Here is a 21,879-nt window from a genome sequence, read left to right on the forward strand (position 1 = left end):
AAGCCTGTGGCAATCTAGGGTTCGCGATGTCATTCACAGAACTGTAGGGCTGAGTATTGGGAGGCTTTCGCTGCCCCTCTCCACGCCGGCTGAGAAACAACAGGGAAATGAAAACAGCCCGTGGTGCTTTTCCTCCTTGAAATCTCTGCTGCTAGCCTGTGCATGACACCTCTCGTCACGTGTCCTAAATGCTTCCCAAACAGCCAGTTGGTTTCTTAACTTCTGGGTTTGGAGTCTCTTCTCCCAAAATGGAAACAGGCCTTTCAAGGAGCCAGGCCAATACACAACTATTGATAATAATAATCGCTGCCTTTTATTAAGTACTGAGTATGCATTGTGTCCAGGGCTATATGCAGAGTCCCTTTACATGCAGAATTCTTCCTCTTGTCACGTGTACCCCATCACCAAAGGCTCAGCCTCTTTAGTTTGACACACAGGGTCAGTATCTCTGAGCTTTGAAAAGCTACTGGCCACCATTATTTTTTGCCGGAAGATTTAGTGCTATGCTAGCCGAGTGAGACAGCGTTGAGCAGAGACATCCACGAAGACAATAATTCTTAACCAGGCCTGTATATCAGCATTGCCTGGAAAGGGAAGATACACTTACCAATGCTGCACCGGGGTAATTATGATGCAAGGCCAATGAATCATAGTGGGATGCAGTTTGCGCCTTTGAACAGAGCTCTGTGGGAGATGCTAACATGCAGGCTGCTGAAGACTCACTGCCCTAAGCAATAGACCTCAGTGGGGCCAGGGAGGGGTCCAAGCGACCTGAGGACTTTTATCAAGCCAACCGGAGCTACAGAGAATGGGCCCCAGAATGAGAATCACTGCCCTGGTGGGATAGCAGGACAGCTAGGAGGGTGTCATAGCCCCCAAGGGATCTGGGCAAAACAGTTGAGAGCCATTGTAAATGTGGAGGTTGGCTTTCATGGCCTGAGGAAGTCAGCTCTGGGCATACAAATAGCGGTCCATTATTATTTCCACTATTAATAAAAATTAATACTAGCCCTGGCCGGTTGCTCAGTGGTTAGAGTGTCGGCCCACGGACCAGAGAGTCATGGGAGTCATGGGTTCGGTTGCAGTTCGGTCCCTGGCCCTGGTAGGGGTCGTGCGGGAGGCAACCAATCAATGTCTCTCTCTCACATAGATATTTCTCCCCACCCCCCGCCCCCGCCCACTCCATCTGAAGATAAATGGAAAAATTATCCTCGGGTGAGGATTAAAAATAAAAAGAATACATGTTTTAGCACTGACCCCTGTCAGGCACAATGCTGAGCAGTTTATGCACCAGGTATATTATTCCCCCGAACACCCTAATATGTAGCTATTACCACCTGCCTTTGCAGATGGGAAAACAAGACTCTGAGAGACTAAGTGGATTGCCCAGCTAATAAGCAGCAGGGTCAGACCTGGACCCCATGTTTCCTGATTACAAGCCAAAGAAGATTTCTAAGTCCCTTTCTGTGGGTCTCTGCCCTCTGCCACACTAACAAAGGGGGCCCTTTGAGAGGTCATCAGGAAAGAGAGTGGTGGTGGGCTGGCAGACCCTCCCTGTATCCTGTATCCTGTGCTCCTTGTCCACTTGTGGCTACTAGAGCAGAACGGTGTAGGACAAGATGTGCTCTTTCATTTCCATATGCGAGGCCTGCTGCATTGGAGTTAGCATCGGACACAACATTTCCCAGTGGCCAACCTGCTGCACAGCAAGCACCGCACTAGTTGGTTGTGCAGCCCCGGGTTTGCTGGCCTCCCTTTGGTGGGAGCAGCCACCAATAGCTTGAGCGAACTCTTACTGCACTAGCTGTTTATTTGTACCATGGTCTAGCGAGGGGAAAGGACTGTCCCGCCCACCTATGTGTTCCCAGAGCACACCTAAAACAGGTGTATTAAAACTCAGATTTCTGGAACCTTACTCCTTGGAGATTCAGTAGGACTAGGGAAGGACTTAGGCATTTACTTGTATTTTTCACAAATACCTAGAAGTTCAGTCAATACTAAAATGTAAGATGTACTGGCAGAAATGCTTGACAAACGTTTGTGTGACGAATGAATGAAAGACTTAGTGAATGAATGGATACTTACAATTAAGTTACCCAAGAGGTAAGACATCTAGGAGAAGGTGGCTAAGGCGGTTTGCACTTCACTCCAAAATTGGGATTTAGTTGAGGAATCTTAACTAGATCAGGGATATAGTATAGGATTCCCTCATTCTCTATCTCTGTCGAGCTATCTACCTACCTACCTATCTATGTTTTTTTTCTGAAAGGAACATGTAAGAAGTGAGAGATACTCTCTCTATATAACTGTCAGCTAGACAATTTACCCATAAGTAAAAACTAAACTGTTTGTTCTGGAATTACATCTGCAATTAAAGTGTCAGGCAAAATAACACCAAACAACCTGAGTTCATCTAAAGGGAGTGAGAAACTGGGGAGAGGTGGTATTAATAGCTTACTTTTGTTTTGTTCTGGGGGGTTTGGGTTTTTTTTTTGAAGACTTGACTAAGAAAAACCTACATGTCCATTAGGTTAGCCTCCTAGGCTGTGATATAACAACGCTCACAAACAGTAGTTTGGATACATATACAAACACAGGCTACACACCCACACACTCAGACCTTAAACACACACCCTCAGCCTCCTGAACATGATGAGCAGGTGGGGAACACAATGTTCCCACTGCCGTCCATGCCGTGTGCACAGCTGGAACCAAACATCTGTCAAGTCGCTGTGTTGCTGACACAGAGGCAGGGGGCAGTCACTAGGAAAAAATCTATTGCTTCCTTTGAGCTATTAGTCAATTCCTCCACTTTCTTGTACCTGTGCCGGAGCCTCTGGAATCACGTCATTGCTGAAGGAAAGGTACGCCAAAAGAAAAGCATGGCCTCCAAGAGTGTCGTCATGGGAACGGCCTTGCCTACCACCATCCATGCTCCTCATCCCTGCCTGCCCGATCAGTCCCGCTATCCTCACCAACAATTCAAGTCCTGCCACCGCCTTCATCAGCGAGACTCCAAAGTGCTAGCCTGGCCTGTCTCTGCAAGGGCCTCTGGTCGAGACCAGGAAGACAGCAGTCTGTGCCAGGATCATCTCCGCCTTCAGGATGCCAAGAAAGGTTGGGCTTCCATCTGACTCTTCGCTGCTGCCCAGCCCCACAGGACATGTTGTGTTTCCACTAAAATGTGACTGTTGAGGGCTGAGCACACCCACAAACCTTACCATCATCTTCTGAAGTCCTTCAGGTTGGTCCTCACAAATAAGTGCCCCCCCCCCCGGCTCCCAGAAGCATAAGGAAAAGCAAAGCTGGGAAAGTCATGGCGAGTGACGGCTATTCGATTCGTTCTCAGGTGTAACGTGAGCCGGTCCACTGGCCCTTGGGAGTAAAGGAGATAGTTGTCCCCAACATCAGTAAATCTTAAACTAACATTCCATTAATGCAGTTAGGTGAGGCGAATCACCCTTCACATTTACTCAAGGAAACCAAGGAGACATGCCTGAATCACAACCGCGCGCACACTGTGTAAGAGGTGGTCTGGCTATCATTGCTCCCTAGAAATGACTTCTTCCATCCTCCTTAGTTAATGGCAAAGCCTGATCTCATCCTGAAGGGACTCTTGCCCGGGAGGCATTAGAGTCAAGTCATTTGGAGTAAAATAAACCTCGGTTCTGGTCCTGTTTCTATCACTGAAAACTGTATTAACTAACTTTCTGGACCTCAGTTTCCTCCTATGGAAATGGGAGAAACACTTGTATGCACCTCACCCACACTCTTAAATGCAGATTAAATGAGCAGATACATGGCAAACATATAACAGTGTTTGGTATTTAATAGGTGCTCATTATGCATTAAGAACATTTGTTTATTTGGCAACACTTTCTCCTTTATTAATTTGAATTTTCCTCAGACATGAAAATAGATCCTAAGGTTGTCCATCTTAAAGTTTGACAGCTAAGTCCAGCAAGTGTGGCTCAGTGGTTGAGCGTTGACCCATGCACCAAGAGGTCGCCGGTTTGATTCCCAGTCAGGACACATGCCCAGGTTGTGGGCCAGATCCCCAGTGGGGGGCATGCAGGAGGCAGCCAATCGATGTTCTCTCTCATCAATGTTTCTATCTCTCTCTCCCTCTCACTTCCTCTCTCTCAAAAATCAATAAAGGAAAAAAAAATTTTTTTAAGTTTGACAGCTAATTAATAAATTTGCATGAGAAATAAGAATTAAAACAAAATGAGTCCTGCCTGGTTTGGCTCAGTGGTTAGAGCGCCAGCCCATGGACCAGAGAGTCCTGGGTTCGGTTCCCGCTAAGGGCACGTACCTCGGTTGCAGTGTGTCCCTGGCCCTGGTTAGGGCCGTGTGGGTGGCAACCAGTCGATGTGTTTCTCTCACCTCGGTGTTTCTCTCTCTTCCCCCCTCTCTCCCTCCTACTCTATCTGAAGATAAATGCAAAAATGTCCTCGGGTGTGGATAAAAAAAAAAATGAAAGTGGGAAAATATGATTTGATGGTATTTATTTATTTATTTATTTATTGGTATGTGCTCCTAGCAGGAACCAAACCCGTGACTCTGGTCCGCGGGCCAGTGCTCCATCCGCTGAGCCAAACCAGCCAGGGCTGGTTTTAATGAATGGCAAAGGAGGGGGTGGAGGTCAAAGGTGTTTGAACCATTCATAATATGTAAGGATACACAGCCACTACTTACATTATTAGCTACCAAAGAAGAGGCACAAACATCACTGAAGTTCAGAGAACCAAGAATATTAGACTTAATAAGAGAAGTCTCCCAAGAGTGTCATTAAGTACTAAAATCTGTGAGAGATGAGAACTGGGAATTGCCTTCTTTGGGTACTTTAAAAGCAGAATTTATCTGTTGATTTTGAATCAGATGTGGACCAGATTGGAGGTGTAGAAAGAGCAGAGAGTCAAGTCACAGAATCTTAAAGCCAATGGAACTTTAGATAAATAGGGTAAATAGGGGGGTGTTGTTTGGGGGAACTTTAGCTAAATAGGGTAAATAGGGGGGGTGTTGTTTGGGGGAACTTTAGATAAATAGAGTAAATAGGGGGGTGCAATAGAAAGCCCAACTAAAATTGGCTAAAATAGAACAGAAAGTGAATGAATTTACAAAAGTAAAATTCAGTTCAAGCCAGGTGAAGAGTTGGCTTTGGGCAATGTTGATGCAGTGGCTTAACATCAACAACTTGACAAGCAGATGCACAGCGGGTAGTAGCTGTGCGGAACCACCAAGTCCTCCGAAACTTGATGAGGAAACGCAGATGGTTTTCCCAGAGTTGATTGCTGCGAAGCTGAGAAGGGCCTCTTGTTTTTATTCTCAGATTCCGTAAGATTCCAGAACCCAGAGAACTATTTCCCTTTTCACTTCGGTTTATTTGAGTGGGTTTCTATTCTGTGCAAACAGAATGCTTGACCAGAATGAGTTGTTAGAGTTCTAATTTCACAAAAAGTATTGATTATCTACAGTGAACCAGACTTAGTACTGGACACTGATGCTAATAATCACCAACAGGACTTCCCACTGACCTTACATATATTCAAAAGTTTTAAGTAACAGCTTTTTAAAAAAGCACCGGACATTCCCAGCGGTGTTGGCACTCCAAGTTCAAGCATTAAAGCATCCTTTTGTCCAATCATGTAGAAATACAAGAGGAAATTTAAAAGACATGTCCATTCCCAGCATCAGGCAAGGAATACTGTAAGCCTATTACAGCACCTTCCTCCCTCCCCCCCCCCCCCCCCCCCCCCCCGCTGATTACAACTAAAACATCTGGAAAAAATACAAAGAGTAACTACTTAAATAGTAAAATAAACAGTAGCAGATTTCCAGTTTAATTCCATTATGGTCTGAGAATATATTCATATGATTTCTGTTCTTTTAAATTTGTGTAGGTGTTTTATGATCCAGAATGTGATCTATTTTGGTGATTGTCCCATGTGAGCTTGAGAAGGAAATGTATTCTGCTGCTGAAGTAGTCTATAGATGTCCATTAGATCCAGTGGATTGATGGTGCTATTGAGTTTAATTATGTTCTTACTGATTTTCCGACTGCTGGATCTGTCCATCACAGATAGAGGGGTACTGAAGTTTCCAACTATAATAATGGGTAGATCTCCCCATACGCAGTTCTGTCAGTTTTTGCCTCACATATTTTGATGCTGTCAGTAGGCATCTACACATGAAGAATTATTATGTCTTCTTAGAGATAACCTCTTTAAAATTTTGTGATAGTGCTTTATTCCTTGCTACTCTGACTTGTATTAGTGTTAGCACAGTCTATCTTTCTCCATCCTTTTGTTTTCAATCTGTGTCTTTAAAGTGAGTTTCTTCTAGGCCACATATGGCCTTGTTTATCTACTATGATAATCTTTTAATTGGTGTATTTGGACCATTGATACTTAAGTTGATCGTTAATATAGTTGGATTAACATCTAGCTTCTATACATTTTTGTCTTCCACACTTTTGCCTTCTGTTTTGAATTGACGATTTTATATAATTCCATTTTCTCTCTTCTCTTAGCATATTAAGTATACTCTTTAACTTTTGTTAGTGGTTGACCTAATATACTTTTACAACCAATCCAAGGCCACTTACAAATAACCCTATATCACTTCATGGGTAGGGCAAGCACTTTATAATAGTGTTTCCAATTCCTCTCCCATCCCTTAAAACATTGCTGTTATTTCACTTACCCATAATCTGTAATCACCAAATACATTGTTGCTATTATGTTTAACAATATGTGATCTGTTAGATAAGTAAAAGAAAAATTTTATTTTATTTTCATTTATTCCTTAACACCCTTACTTCCTTTATGTAGATTGTTTCTGACCTATATCATTTTCCTTCTCTAAGAACCTCTTTTAGCAATTCTTGCAAGGCAGGTCAGGTCTACTGGTGATAAATTCCCTACATTTTAGTTTGTGTGTGAAGGTATTTCTCCTTTCACTGGGTACAGAATTCTAGGTTTGTGGGTTTCTTTCTCTCAACACTTAAAATATTTCACTCCACTCTCTTGCATGGTTTCAAAAATAAGTCTGATATAATCCTTCTCTTTGCTTCTCCATGGGTAAGGGGTTTTTCCCTCTTGCTTCCTTCAAGATTTTTTGTTGTTGTTGTTAAATTTTTTATTTATTTTTTTGTTACAGATATTTCTCCTTTTTTTACCCCATTGGCACCCCCCCTCCCCACCCCACCCCCGCGCCGTCCCCAGCTTAGTTGTCCATGTCCATTGGTCATGCATACATGCATATAAGTTCTGTGGTTTATCTCTTCCCACCCCCACCCCCTCTTCTGAGGGATGTCAGTCTGTGCCCTACTTCCACGTTTCTGGATCTACCGTATTCCTCAGACTGTTATGTTCATTATATTCCATATATAAGTGAGATCATGTGGTATTTGTCCTTCTCTGCTTGGCTTCTTTCACTTAGGATAATACTTTCCAGGTCCCTCCATGTCATCTCAAAGGATAAGAGATCTTTCTTTCTTACCGCTACATAGTACTCCATTGTGTATATGTACCACAGCTTTGTTATCCATTCGTCTACTGATGGACACTTGGGCTGTTTCCAGATCTTAGCTATTGTAAATAGTGCTGCTGTGAACATGGGGGTACATATATTTTTAAAAATCTTTTTTTCTTTTTCCACATCTTTCTTTCCTGCCATTTGGATATGATATGCCTAGGTACAGATTTAAGAGTATCCTGGTTGGTGTTCTCTGAGCTCCCTGGATCTGTAGTTAGGTATCTGGCATTAAATTTTGGACATTCTGAGTCATTACTGCTCAAAGATTGTTTTGAAATATTAAAAGAACTCTCTTCTCCTTCTGGTGTTCCCATTGCACATACACCTTTTGTCGTTGTCCCATAGTTCTTCGGTATTATTCCCCCCTTTTGTTTTACATTTGGAAAGTTTCTACTGACATATCTTCAAGCTCACTGACCCTTTCCTCAACCACGTCACCCACTAAGGAGCTCATCAAAGGCATTCATTTCCGTTACTGTTTATTCTAGCATTCTTTCTTTCTCAGAATTTCCATCTCTGCTACATTACCTCTGTATTTAGAGCCCATAGCATATCGTTAGTTTAACTTCCTGGTCTGATCATTCCAGCAACCCTGCAATTTTGGGTTTGTTCTGATGGTGCTGTCTTTTCAATCTGAGTGCCCCCTGCCCCCCTTTTAGTATGCCTTGTAACTTCTTGTTGAAAGCCAGTCATGCTGTGTTGGGTAAAAAGAACTGACATAAATAGGCCTTCAGTGATGTGCTGATAAGGCAGATGTGAGCAGGTGTGTCTTTTCGTGAGCTGGTACTCCTGGGCTATGACCACAAAATAAATACTGCTTAGTTTTTCCCCTCTTGAGCAGGACAGGAAGACTAGAGTTGGGTATTTCTCTTCCCCCAAGGCAGTAAGGCTCTGATAAAACCCCAACAGGTTAGGCCCTAGTAAAATAGTTTCTCTTGAGGGCAGGACTTGTTAAGAACAGAAATGTTTTCAGTAAATTTCAAAATGACCATTTTACTTCTCTCCATGACGGAAGAGCATAAAGATTGTCCTACAGGCTTCACTGCGAGAACCTGCTAGGCTTCCTGGAGATCAGAACTAAAAAATAAAAATTAAAATTAAAAAATGTAGGGCCCCTTCAGACTGGGCCACCCGTTTTTGTTTGTAAATCCTCACCTTAGGATATTTTTCCATTTATCTTTAGGTAGAGTGGGAGGGAGGGGGAGAAAGAGAGCATCATCGATGTGAGAGACATCGACTGGCTGCCTCCCGCACAACCCCGACCAGGGTCAGGGCCCGAACCACAACCGAGGTGCATGTCCTTGACCGGAATCGAACCCAAGACTCTTTGGTCTGCAGGCCAACACTCTAACTGCTGAACCAAACCAGCCAGAGCTGGGCCGCCCATTTTTACTTCTCAGACTGGTTCACGCTGAGCCATCAGCAATTTGTCAGTCGTGGTTTCGGCTGAACTACTCCAGCACTGGCTTCCGTGGCGGTTTCTGCTGTGGTGGCTGTGATTCTCTGTACCTGCCCCTCTCGCCAACCTTGGAGGCAGCAATTTGCCGTGACCTCAAACCTCTGACAAATGGTCCATGTGATTTCTGTGAGCCCCTAATTTCAAAGTCATCAATCCTTCACTTTGTCCAAAAGAAAAATTCTATTAAAAATTTCACCTATAATCAACACAAGATTACTCACACAAAAATAGTAGCAGTTAAGTATATAAATTATACATTATAAAGTTTAGCACTTAGTTTGTGGCTTGTATCTTGCATTTGGTTTAAAAGAACAAGAAGGAAAGAATTGTGGAATTCAATCTTAAATTGTTCAGATTTGCGGTTGGGTGGTACATGGTTTTTCCAACCTGTGGATTAGAGGAGGAAGTTGTTTGATATGGCTTTCACCTAGCTCCACTTACCAGCTCTCACCCGGTTAGCGTATCGCAGTCAGAGCAGTGGAAATGATGTGGTTTAGATGGGGAGGCAATACAGAGAAGCAGCAAGAATACTGAGTCAGAAGACCCAGGCACTAATTCTATGTTCACATAATATTGCATCAATGTATATAACTCATTCAATTATCCTGGATATTCCCTCATCTTGAAAACAGAGATAATGAAGTCAGAATTAAATAAAAACCAAAGGAACAGCAAGGGAAAATGAAGTTAGCTTAGTTAAAATAATACACAACTGATCCTTTAAAAAACAAAACAAAAACTAAATATATGCAAAACCAAAGAAGTGAAAAATATGATTGCCAAGGTTGTCAAGTTTTTAAAGGTTCGGAAGTAACCCAATCCTTAACAATCCTCAATAAAATGCACAGCCCATGCCAATTCCAATAATCCAAAATGTTTTAAAATAATATATAAGTTATAAAATAACTGCCAAGGCTCCTAGGTATAAACAAACTCTTAGAAGAATTGTTTGTGTATTTTAGAATTGTGTATTTTAGAAAGCTGGTATTTACTCCATGACAGTCAAATATGTTAGAAAAGCTGAAGTGTAATCTCCATGAAAAGTGTATATAAGTATATATGTGTGTGTAATGTATATAAAATGAAGAAAATAAACTTTATCACTCAGATATCTCCTCTATAACACCACCTAATGAATGCAGAGACTACTTATGCCCCGGGGAAAGTAATAGGATATGTTAGTACTATACAGAAGCAGAAAACTAGAACAATTTTGCTTTTAGTTTTCATCTGCAATGCAAATAAAGTAGGGGTTGCTTAGGAGAATTCTTAACTACAGTGTTCTTTTGAAGTTGACATCAAAGACCAGAATGTGTAGATTTTATTATTTGCAACTAAGCTGATGTTTACAGAAGTAAAAAAGAAGTCACCATTTTTTTTTCTTTTCCTTTATTGATTTTTTTAGAGAGAGAGGGAGAGAGAGATAGAAACATCAATGAGAGAAAACATTGATTGGCCGCCTCCTGCATGCCCCCAACTGGGAATTTGGCCCACAACCTGGGCATGTGTCCTGGCCGGGAATTGAACCAGCAACCTTTTGGTGCATGGGTCAGTGCTCAACCACTGAGCCACACCGGCTGAACAGAAGTCACCAAACATTTTAACAGAAAATTGTAATCATTCTAAACTCAGGCTCATCTATAACTCATGTTAATATTTTATTTTCTATAAACCAAATTCTATGAGTATTTTTTTTTAAGGCAACCAATATTCTTACCTGCCTCAGAATGGTCATTATTAAATAGTAAAAGCAGCTTTGGAAGTTAGAAAAATTGAACTGTCAATGAAATCAGCTATTCTTAATGTTTTAGAAGTAGATTACTCAAATAGGTGTGAAATCCATTAGATCGTGACCTCCTCAATGGCAAAAATGTGTCTATAGCGAGTGTTTGACAAGATATATGATAAACATTGTTTGGCACTAAGAAGTAGTGCTAGTTAAAAGACATACCATCTGTAATCAATAAAATTCAGCAAAACATGACCCTCCAAAATCAACAAAAACCAGGAACTTCTTTACAAATCAATCACCTGCCCAACTTAAAACACAAGTTCACTTCATTTATGTTTTCACCATTATGCTTTGACTGTCTCTTTCCCATATTCATATGTTCATAAGTATGTACTCACATACACATATGGTATGTCTTTGCACTTCAGAAACTAAAGGGCTAATTCCAAGCATTTCGAGTGCTACTTCTGTCACAGCAAATTTGGACATTTGCTGCATAAACACTGTGCACTAAAACTCACTAAGATATAAAAAACATTGAAATTAGGTTTTCTAACTAGTTTTCAAAGTTATCGATAAAATCTAAAAAAAAAATGTTAAGCATTCACAGCATTCAGATTCTATCTCTAATCTCAACAGGGAAATTTAAAGTAGCCATATATTCAATCAGGTGATGTCTTTAAAAAGATTTGGACACTCACATTGCCTAATTTGAAGGTAATATTTATAATATAGTCTAACTCTCTCATTAGATATTATTGTACTTGCAATTTAAAGAATAAATTATTAACCAGGTTTTTAAAATCTCAGTAAAAAAACAATAGTATGAGCTGAAAGTCTACCAGAATTAACAGAATTCAGAGCCAATAATCTAATCACTTAAAATTAATATGAATATTTTGTAATGATATTAAGTCAGAACTTTTGTGTGTGCATTTTAGGAACATGCCCCTCCCAAACACAAACATTCTCTTCCTAGGCCTGGTTTTGCTAGCATGGCTAAACCCGTGGAAACCTACTTCATCTAGACCAGCTAAGCCGCCCTGTTCAAAGATGAGTTCAAAATAAATGTGTAGACTTGGCCAGTTATCTCAAACCGAATCTATTCCAAAAGATTAATGATAAAGTTAAATAGCAGAAAGGGAGAAAGACCACCATAAATCAGTTGATAAAATAATTAGAATATGGCAAGGAGCAAACATAATTTCTTTTAATGAAGAAAAATAGGTTAAATTTTTAGGTGACATTTCTAGAGGTAAGATTTAAGGGACTCAAATTTAAATAAGAATATAATCAATCATGTAAGATTATTAGAAAGACCTTGAGGCGCTGCCTCTAACAATCCTCATCTGCACCCTTCACCCAATTCTTTGGGGAAATAAAACTGCATACAGGCCTCACCTGAACAAACAGTGTCACCTCTATCCCAGCTTCAGGGCTGAAAACTAATTATGGAGAAAAGAGTGACTAGCGACATGCTTTTCGGTGATGACAGACATGTTCTGTATCTACACTAATGTAATGGTCACCAGCCACATATGGTTACTGAGAACTTGATGTAATTAGTGGCAACCATCTTGTATAGTGCAGATCCTAGAAAAACAGATGTGGGAAGTAAAATGGTACTGCAGCAGAATATACTGAGGGGTTAGAAAAACTGAACTAAATATTTCTTGTTTCCTCCCCACTTCTATTATAGCAACTTCTGGAGTTTTCGGGTTCCTCCCGAACTATGCAAAAGTTAAATGTTGGAGGTGATTCCATCTTGGAGATTCCATCCTTTTCCCATTCTACTCATTTCCCTAGAAAATTCTTGCTTTGATTATAATTTAGCCTGGCCGGTGTGGCTCAGTGGATTGAGCGACGTCCCATGGACTGAAAGAAAGGTCCCAGTTTGATTCCTAGTCAAGGCATGTACCTGGGTTGTGGGCTCAATCACCAGTAGTGGCGTGCAGGAGGTAGCCAATCGATGTCTCTCTCACACTGTTTCTCTCTCCCTTTCTCTCTCTCTAAAAAAAGTCAATAAAAACATTTTTAAAAATTGTAATTTATATGCTGGATCACCTGTTTTTCCCAACCTAACCTTCTAAGCACTGGATTTAAGTAACCAGTTGTGTACTTGACATCTCCAAATGATATCCTGCAGGTATTAGAACATATCCTCTTCTTAGACCCCCCAAAAACTAAAAGAACCTGGTCCTGCTGCAAAGTTCCAGTTTCGTAAATACATCCAGATGCTTAAGCCATAATTTGGGGAGTAACCTTTATTCTCTAATTCACCTTTTCCAATCAGTCATAAACTCTTACTAATACCTCCTCCTCAAATGTGCATTTCTGTCCTTCCCCACCACTACTATCCCAACCAAGGCCATTCTCTCACCTAGATCATTCCAACAGGCTCCCCTCTGGCTGCTTGAGCTCTGGTTCTGATTCCCTTCAACCCATTCTTCTCACGGTTGCCAGAGTGACTTTTAAAAAATACATATCAAAAAACATTAAAAGATTAAAATTAATCAAGTTATGCACAGGACTAATATTTGTTACCTTTTCTAGTAAGTTTTCTATAGCCAATTAAATAGTTCTCACTGGGTAAGGTCTCCTTTACCCTTATAGCTTTTGTTCTAATGGATCTTTTAAAATACAAATGTTATGAGTCAGTATCACAATGTTCTCTTTCTAGGAATCCTGCACTCGGTTTCCACTTTCAGTTACTAAGGCATCTTAGACAGCAGAGAGGACTTTATGAAAGGTTACAAAACACAGAAAGCATTTTCTTCATGAAGGCTAAGAGAATGAGGAATCACCTCTAAAGCTAAATGTCTCCATTATAGGACAATCATGATTCTAGAATATATTTGTTATACAGTCTAATAGTTTTAAAAAACCCAGCCCTGGCTGGTGTGGCTCAGTTGGTTGGAGTGTCACCCCATACACCACAAGGTGGCAGGTTCCATTCTGGTCAGGGCATATACCCAGGTTTCGGGTTGGATCCCTGGTAGGGGCATGTGCAGGAGGTAACCGACCAATGTTTCTCTCTCCCCCTCCCTTCCTCTCTCTACCATCAATTAAAAAAAAAAAAAAATGTAGTTTTGGACTTTATAAATAGTAAATATAAACAATGTAAATAATTATATTGAAGGTCACTACTGACCATATAAAATATTTTGTTGCATCTTTTGTGCGCCTATTTTTCTGCACCTTACACATGACAACTGTTATTTTCAGGTTTCTCAGATTAAATGGTAGTAAAGAATCGTTGCTTAATTCCACATTTTTGTGGTTCAATGACATAGCAAAGAATCATGTGTAACTTCAGTTACATGAAGCACTGGCAAATTTTTAATGGCAAAAGCCTTTCAAATACATTATCCATATTAAGTACCTTACCAAAGAATGACTAAAAAGGTAAGATAATTTTTATATAGCCAACATAATGAACAATTCAATTCAGGTCAAAAGTACATTTTCTCAAGGCTGTTTATATCTTTTAGCCTTGAATCACATAATTCAAAATAGCGCAGGATGTACCACAGCACAAAACCTGTCCATTAGTGGAAGTTTGCTCCTTACTAGCAGAAAAGTCAGAACTGTTAAATATTGTTTTTAGATATTATCATTTTTATAGAGTTCTATCTGTATCTTATAAACTGTGTACTGTACTGTGTAAATTGAGTAGCTAATTAAAAAACAAGTTCTTCCCTGGCTGGTTTGGCTCAGTGGTTAGGGTGTCAGCCCACGGACCAATGAGTCACGGGTTCAATTCTGATCAGCAACACGTTCCTCGGCTGCTGTTCATCCCTGGCCCTGGTTGGGGTTGTGTGGGAGACAACCAATTGATGTGGCTCTCTTGCATTGATGTTTCTCTTTCTTTCAAACGCCCCCCCCCCCCCCAAAGATAAATGGAAGAATATCCTCGGGTGAGGATTTAAAAAATAAATAAATTAAAAAAAAAAAAAACTAGTTCTAACACCCAAATTAAAATATAATCAAAGGACACTATTCATCATACAAAATATTTTGTTACATTCTTATTTAGCAATTACAAGACAACATTTTGAACTCTGATTGAGTTTTGAGGTAAGAAAAACACTAAATGAGGAAACATTATATATTAGTATTCTATTCTATTAAAAACAAACAAATAAATTATTTGAGCCATACATATTCCCTTTAATGGTGGACACCAGGTTTTAAGTACTAGCTAGATGAATAGACTTACTGAAGAGTTATTTCTACAAAACCATGAAAAGAAAAATATATTGACAACTAATGTAAATGTTATTTGTATATTAAGCCTGATCAGACCAGAAGGTTAAATTGTTCACATGAATAATACCAGTAACGATAAAAGATAAATTAGATAACATATGAAATATAAATAATGGTCACTGCTAAAGCACCCATAGACTCTCATTAGGTTTTCCAAGTAATTTTTAATAGTACCTATAACATATAAAATGCTTACAATGTCATTTAAATATTATTCAATTGTCAAAAGGATTATTAGGCTGGAGCTCTAATAACCTGCATGAAGATCAAATACTCCCATTAGCCCACTAGGACCACTGTGCATGAGGAGGTGGGGAATGGTCCTTTCTCAAGACTCTTTACTTCCATCTCTCAGAAATTTGACGTATATTTATTTTGTTAGAACAAGGCACTTTATTGCCATCTGCTGAGGAACTTTGATAATAAATACAGAAATCTGTGATATGAGTAAGTTCCCCCTAAGCATGTGGTGGTGTACTCCACACAACCTGCCAAACCTGTACCTGGCAGCCTTGTCTGCACTCCTCTCAATAGCAGGCACTGTTCCCGCCACCAAACTTAAAAAAGTCCCCAATCTGGCCCTGGCTGGTTTGGCTCAGCGGTTGGAGCATCGGCCTGCAGACCAGAGAGTCCCGGATTCAGTTCCCACTAAGGGCACGTACCTCGGTTGCAGTTTGTCCCTGCTCTGGTTGGGGTCGGTGGGTAGCGACCAACTGATGTGTCTCTCTCACATCGATGTTTCTCTCTCTCTCTCTCTTCCCCCCTTTCTCCCTCCCGCTCTGTCTGAATATAAATGCAGAAGTGTCCTCGAGTGAGGATAAAAATAAAAATAAAATTTTAAAAAGTTAAAAAGTCCCCAATCTGAAACACAGTAAACTACTATCCAGTTAAAGTCTTGACACTAACAAGCATTTACATTAAAAAGTTTATATTTAGAATGTATAATGTCAGCAGAATAACAAGTATGTAAAGAGAAAAGTTCTCAAGGGTAGTAACAACCAACTTCAGATTTAAAAGTTAAAAACCCACCCCCCCCCCAAAAAAACCACTTATTTATATTTTAACATATTTCAAAGTTTAAAATAAACCCACAAATTTTTCCTTAGAGTTAGTATTATCAGAGTTAGAAGACATTCTATTCTATAACAAAGTACTGTTATTTTATAAAACATTCTCATAATACTTTATTTTTTTTTATCCTCACCCGAGGACATTTTTCCATCTTTTGTACAGACAGAGTGGGAGGGAGAGAGAGGAAGAGAGAGGGAAACATCGATGTGAAAGGGACACATCGAGTGGCTGCCACCCGCACGACCAACCAGGGCCGGGGACAAACTGCAACCAAGGTACATGCCCTTAGCGGGAACCGAACCCGGGTCTCTCCAGACCGCAGGCGGACACTCTAACCGCTGAGCCAAACTGGCCAGGGCTCATAATACTTTATTAATCTAACATTCAAGATACTCCCTTAAATACCAAATCAATGTCCCAACTCTGCATATTCAAATTCTCAGAGATTTGATAACCAAATATTGTCACATGTTTTCCAATTGTCCAAACTGGCTTTTAAGGGCTAAACTAACCAAAAGAATACAGCAAGAAAAAAGTTTTAGATATTTGGTATACTACTTTGTCCTCTAGTACAGACAGAAGGAAACCTTTCTTTACAAGTTATTCATTTAAAAATTTCAGGAATTTAATTTTCTGCTTATTTTAGGACTGTGCCATTTACTTTTGTCTAATTTTAATCATGCAAGAGTAACCATATATCCTGGTTTTCCAGAGACAGTTCTGATGTATGGTTGTTGGTTCAATATAACAATTGGTAGCAAGCCTCGTCCATTTCAAAGTGTCTCATTTAACCCTTGCTGGTTTGGCTCAGCGGTTAGAGCATTAGCCTGCAGTCCAGAGAGACCCGGGTTCGGTTCCCACTAGGGGCCCATGCCTCAGTTGCAGTTTGTCCCCGGCCCTGGTTGGGTTATGCGTGCGGGAGGCAGCCACTTGATGTGTCCCTTTCGCGTCAATGTTTCTCTGCCTCCAACTCTATCTGAACAAAAAATGAAAAAATGTCCTTGGGTGAGGATAAAAAAAAAAAAAGTGTCCCATTTAATATACTTTAACCACAACCCATTCTTACTATTATAAATTCTGCAAGCTTAAATTTGGATTCAATGTACATGGCTTAGCAATAACTGAGATGAAAAGTAAAAGTTGTAACAAATGTATCAGAGAAAGACTAGATAAATTGTGGTGTATAACAGTTTGTCCATTTTAAATGATTCAGACAAGAAAATAAATTAGAAATATGCAATTACATTTTCAGAACTCATTCCAATTGCATCACCCACTTTTTAATATAAGTATGAATAAATGTTTTGTGTGTATTTTCTCCTTCAAGAATTTCTATTTTCTACTGCTTCATTTGTATCCATCAAGTTTATAAATTAGTTAGCATCTCCCCCTTCTTTCTGTATGAAATAATCATTTGGGCTTTAAAAAGTATTAAACTACCACAAAAGGACTATTTGACAGTCATTGCTGTTTTGCTACTATACAGGGTGTGGCAAAAGTATGTTTACAGTGGTGAGTACACAAAAGTTTATTCTTGTATTATTATTTTCCATAAGAACTGTAAACCTACTTTTGCCACACCCTGTATATTAACAAAAGGCAAAGTTCAGAGCAAGGTGACATTCAAAGACATTTTTAAAAAACTTACTGAGTCTCATGAAGAGACTAAATCTAATTACTTTAAAAGGAAGTTTGGAATATGCCAATTCGTCCTACTGCAGTTCAGGAAAAGTATTACCTCACATGTAGTCAACAATATCCCTTATATTCTAATTAAATATTAAATATCTTGATTTCACAAGGATATCCCAATTACAGTCCACTTTAGTTTCTTGTTACAAGAAGTAAAGAAATTCATGGGCTCCTCCTACAAGGTGGCAGCCATACCCAGGACATATGTTTTATGCTTCTTAAAAAAGTTTTATAATTCTTCAGCTATATATGGTTTCCCTTATAACATCACTTTCTACGTCTAAGATTTTGATCATTTTGCATTTGTTACAGGCCAATATGAATGAAGGTAGGGTAACCAAAATGTTTTAACAACTGTATCTATTTCCATTTTTAAGAACCCCCCCCCCCCAAGACATTAAGTTACTCCCTGTAAAGTTCAAGCATCCTGGATATGCGATTTTTAAAAACGACACATACACACAAGCTCTAGGTTGAGCTATAATAAACAAATTCCTTTTATAAACAAAATTTTAACTGAAAAGCCACAGTAGATGGGGGGGGGGGGGGGAGAAGAAAGGATATTACTCGGTAAAATCCAGTGACATCTACAATAGTTTTACAGCACATTTAAGCATTCTAGGGTTTTATATCTTCACCTGCCTTCCATTTCTTAGTTGTTCCTTAAAATTTTGCCAATTAAGAATATAGGTTCTACCTCAAACTTAATCCTGATTTTGAACACCAGGAAAAGCAAAACAACACTCCAAATTTCTATCATAGTATCATGGCCTTAATTCAGAAATGGTTTTCTTTACAACACAATGCCCATCTAAATGTAAATTTTAAAAAAAAATTAAAAAAAGGAAATCCAAGCAGCAATATGTAATTACACATAATAGTTATTCATTTTATGGGATGTGTTTTTTAGGATGATATCTAGAATGCACTTGCTATGTGAGTCTCTTCAAAAATTAAATCGGCTTAGACTGACACTACAAAAAGTAAGAGTACTGTATAAGGGGCACGCATTTACAATACTGCCAGCCTTAAAAGCAGTAAGGCAAAAGAAAATACATCAAAGAGCACATGCACATCTTACAGAACTCCCAGTGAACAACCAGTGGCTTCTATGCAATGTGCCTCTTTTCCATAACTGTATAAACAACTACCAAGAAAGGAAAGATGAGATTAAAATCAATGGTACTGAACTGAATTGTTTGAAGCCAGTGCCCCACATGTGGGGAAAAGTGCATTTAGTTCAGCAGCAATACAGCACAGTGTGAAGATTTTGTGCTTAGACGCAGATATTCCAGAACTGAAAGATATACAAGGCAAGTCAAGATATAAAACCATAGTACACTGTTAAATAACCTTGAAACATACATATATTGCAGTGTTCAAAGAAAAACATTCATTTTCATTGTACAAGACTAGGAAGAAATCCTTAAAGTCACCTACTGTAGTTTATGATATAATAAATACATATCTATATAGCATTGTATATACATATATAGAATGTGTGTGTTTATGCATATATTTTTTTTTTTGCCAAATTATTCTGTTATTTTTTGTGGACCTGCAACTTTTAGGAATGAAAACTCCTTTGCACTACAAGTTCTCTTCCCCAAACTTAAGAAAAGATATTTATATTAGAAAAGGTCTCAATACCCTCCCCCCAACCCAAAGACTCAATTCAAATATCTTGCTTTACAATTGATCTGAGAATCATAAAGAAATTCTAGAATTTTGACTGTATCTTTTCACTTTGCCAGTTGTTTCAAAAAGCAAATATCTTTTAATATTTAAACCAACTGACACAAATTCTTTAACAGAGGATATAAACTCTAGATTTGACTGATTAAAACAGAGCAAATCAAAACAACAACAACAAAAATCCAGTGATTTACTCTGACTGTAAACAATATATAAAATTTAAATCTCAAATTTCAAAATAAGTTAAAGAAAAATTCTACCTTCAGGGCCTACAATACTATAAAGATCTGATCATTGGTAAGGGGAAAAATGTATACGAAAGTTGCAACAAAATTATTTGCCCATTATTTTTGCTAAGAGAAAGTACATCTAACTATACTACCTCTGCCCCTTAAGTTTAATAAATTCATAATTTGTTTACAAAATGTTTTAAGCAAACTGGCATATCATATTACACAACAGAAAAACATCCATCAAGTTCAGCAAAGAAAACTTATATAAGCCTTTTGTACAGAATAAAAAAAAAATCTAAATGGCTATGATTCCTCTATTAGCAGAAACACATAATGCAGTCTTTATAAATCTGCCAAATATATCAATATCTACATAAATAGATACATGTATAGATATGAAACATAATGGCAGTCTATATTTGAACAGTGTGTGGGACCAGCAGATTTGTATCAGACCATGGCACGATATGGACCCTGCATTTTTAGGAACTGAATGATGAAAGAAGGACCCCCAGCAACAATCTGAGGTGGAAGGTGACTGAGTGGACAGTTCTCAATACTCATGATTGAAAGCTTGCTGCAAAGAGCCAGCTCAAAGGGAAGGCTATGCAGGTTGGGGTTGTCGTTCAAATACAGTTCTTCTAGGTTCTCCAGTGTACCTGTTTAAAAAAATCAAATCAATTATTTTTTAAAATTTGTTACTACTAAAACAATTCAGTGGCATGATGCTATCCTGGACATTATATATACCGAAATACCCATTTCCTCGTATTTTCTTGTCCTAATTTTAAAACTCTACAACTGCGGATCTCAAACTTTGTTGCATGTTCAAATCAGCTGGGGATATGTAGAAAACCCTAATAACACTCCATATCAGTTAAATCAGAATCTCTTCCTTTAGGGATGCTTCTTAAGCTTGGAGCGTTTTTGTTTGAAACTTCAGAGGTATGTTTGTTTATTGTACAGTTGGTGCCTGTAATCATTTTTCTGTTGTAGACAATGTGACAATCTCTCATTAATAAATTTCTCGCCCTGGCCGGTTTGGCTCAGCGGTTAGAGCATCGGTCTGCGGTCTGGAGAGACCCGGGTTCGGTTCCCGCTAAGGGCACGTACTTCGGTTGCAGTTTGTCCCCGGCCCTAGTTGGTTGTGCGGGTGGCAGCCACTCGATGTGTCCCTTTCACGTCGATGTTTCTCTCTCTCTCTCTCTCTCTCTCTCTCTCTCTCTCTCTCTCTCTCTCTCTGTTCCTCTCTCTCAATCCCACTCTACCTGAACAAAAAGTGGAAAAATGTCCTCGGGTGAGGATGATAAAAAAAATAAAATAAAAATAAATTTCTCATGTGGAAAGGTTTTTGTTATTTGGTGTAAATCTTTCACTAAGAGAGTTATCACATATTTTTAAATGAGCCAAAAATCAATTTATATACTCTTTTAAAATTTTTTCTTAGAGAATCTTAGGATACTCATACTTTCTAGGCAAATGTCCTAAGCAACTGCATGAGGCCGGCTGAATAAATACACTAGAAATAAAAGTGTAAAGTTGCCTCATGTGTTGTCAATTTTTCAATTTCAAAATTTGTGTTGATAGTGGTATGTAGAATAAAAATAATGGCAACCAAGTAATGGATTTGCTTACATTTAATATTTAATATTCAGAGAACGCTATAAGAAGTTACTAGCATATCATCCTTATTTTATAGGCAGGAAACTTGAAACTTAGGGTTCCCCTACCTTATCCAGAGTCACAAAGCCAGATTTTGAATTGTCTGATTCACTTCAAAACCATTCTTAACCACACTAATCTATAGTGCCTATAGAACAGCATGGTATAGATGGGAGAACATAATACATAAAATTACTAATTTAAAAACTGTGTGACCTCAATCAATTAACTATTTATAAAATTAATTACAACGTGCATTGCCTCAAATTCAAGGTGTTTAGGTGTTTATGTCAATTATATAAAGTAACAGATATAAAAATACTTAGAAAATTCTAAAGTATTCTCAAATATTAATATTGATCAAATATTATTATTAATCCTCAAACCTCATAAGGAAATGTTCTTTTGGCATAAGACATTACTAATTTAAAACAAGGCTGTGTAATTTTTAAATTTGGAAGAAATATAAAATAACTCTTTGAAATTAAGATTATACTTATTAGAAATATAAGTATGCTAAAACATTC

The 21,879-nt window shown here is 38.8% G+C and overlaps 1 protein-coding gene across 1 annotated transcript in view; it reads right to left on the reverse strand.

Annotated features, from left to right (window-relative positions):
• Window positions 1-18,296: 18,296 nt before the first annotated feature.
• SHOC2 (SHOC2 leucine rich repeat scaffold protein) overlaps window positions 18,297-21,879 on the reverse strand; it is a 68,379-nt gene continuing 64,796 nt past the window's right edge. The window contains exon 9 of the mRNA XM_036265390.1: window positions 18,297-20,349. Coding sequence (XP_036121283.1) covers window positions 20,141-20,349 — 209 coding nt within the window. The 3' untranslated portion in view covers window positions 18,297-20,140. The remainder of the gene's footprint in view (window positions 20,350-21,879) is intronic.

The sequence above is a fragment of the Molossus molossus genome, unplaced genomic scaffold (assembly GCF_014108415.1).
Source record: "Molossus molossus isolate mMolMol1 unplaced genomic scaffold, mMolMol1.p scaffold_m16_p_17, whole genome shotgun sequence".
In the NCBI taxonomy this organism is placed as follows: Eukaryota; Metazoa; Chordata; class Mammalia; order Chiroptera; family Molossidae; genus Molossus; species Molossus molossus.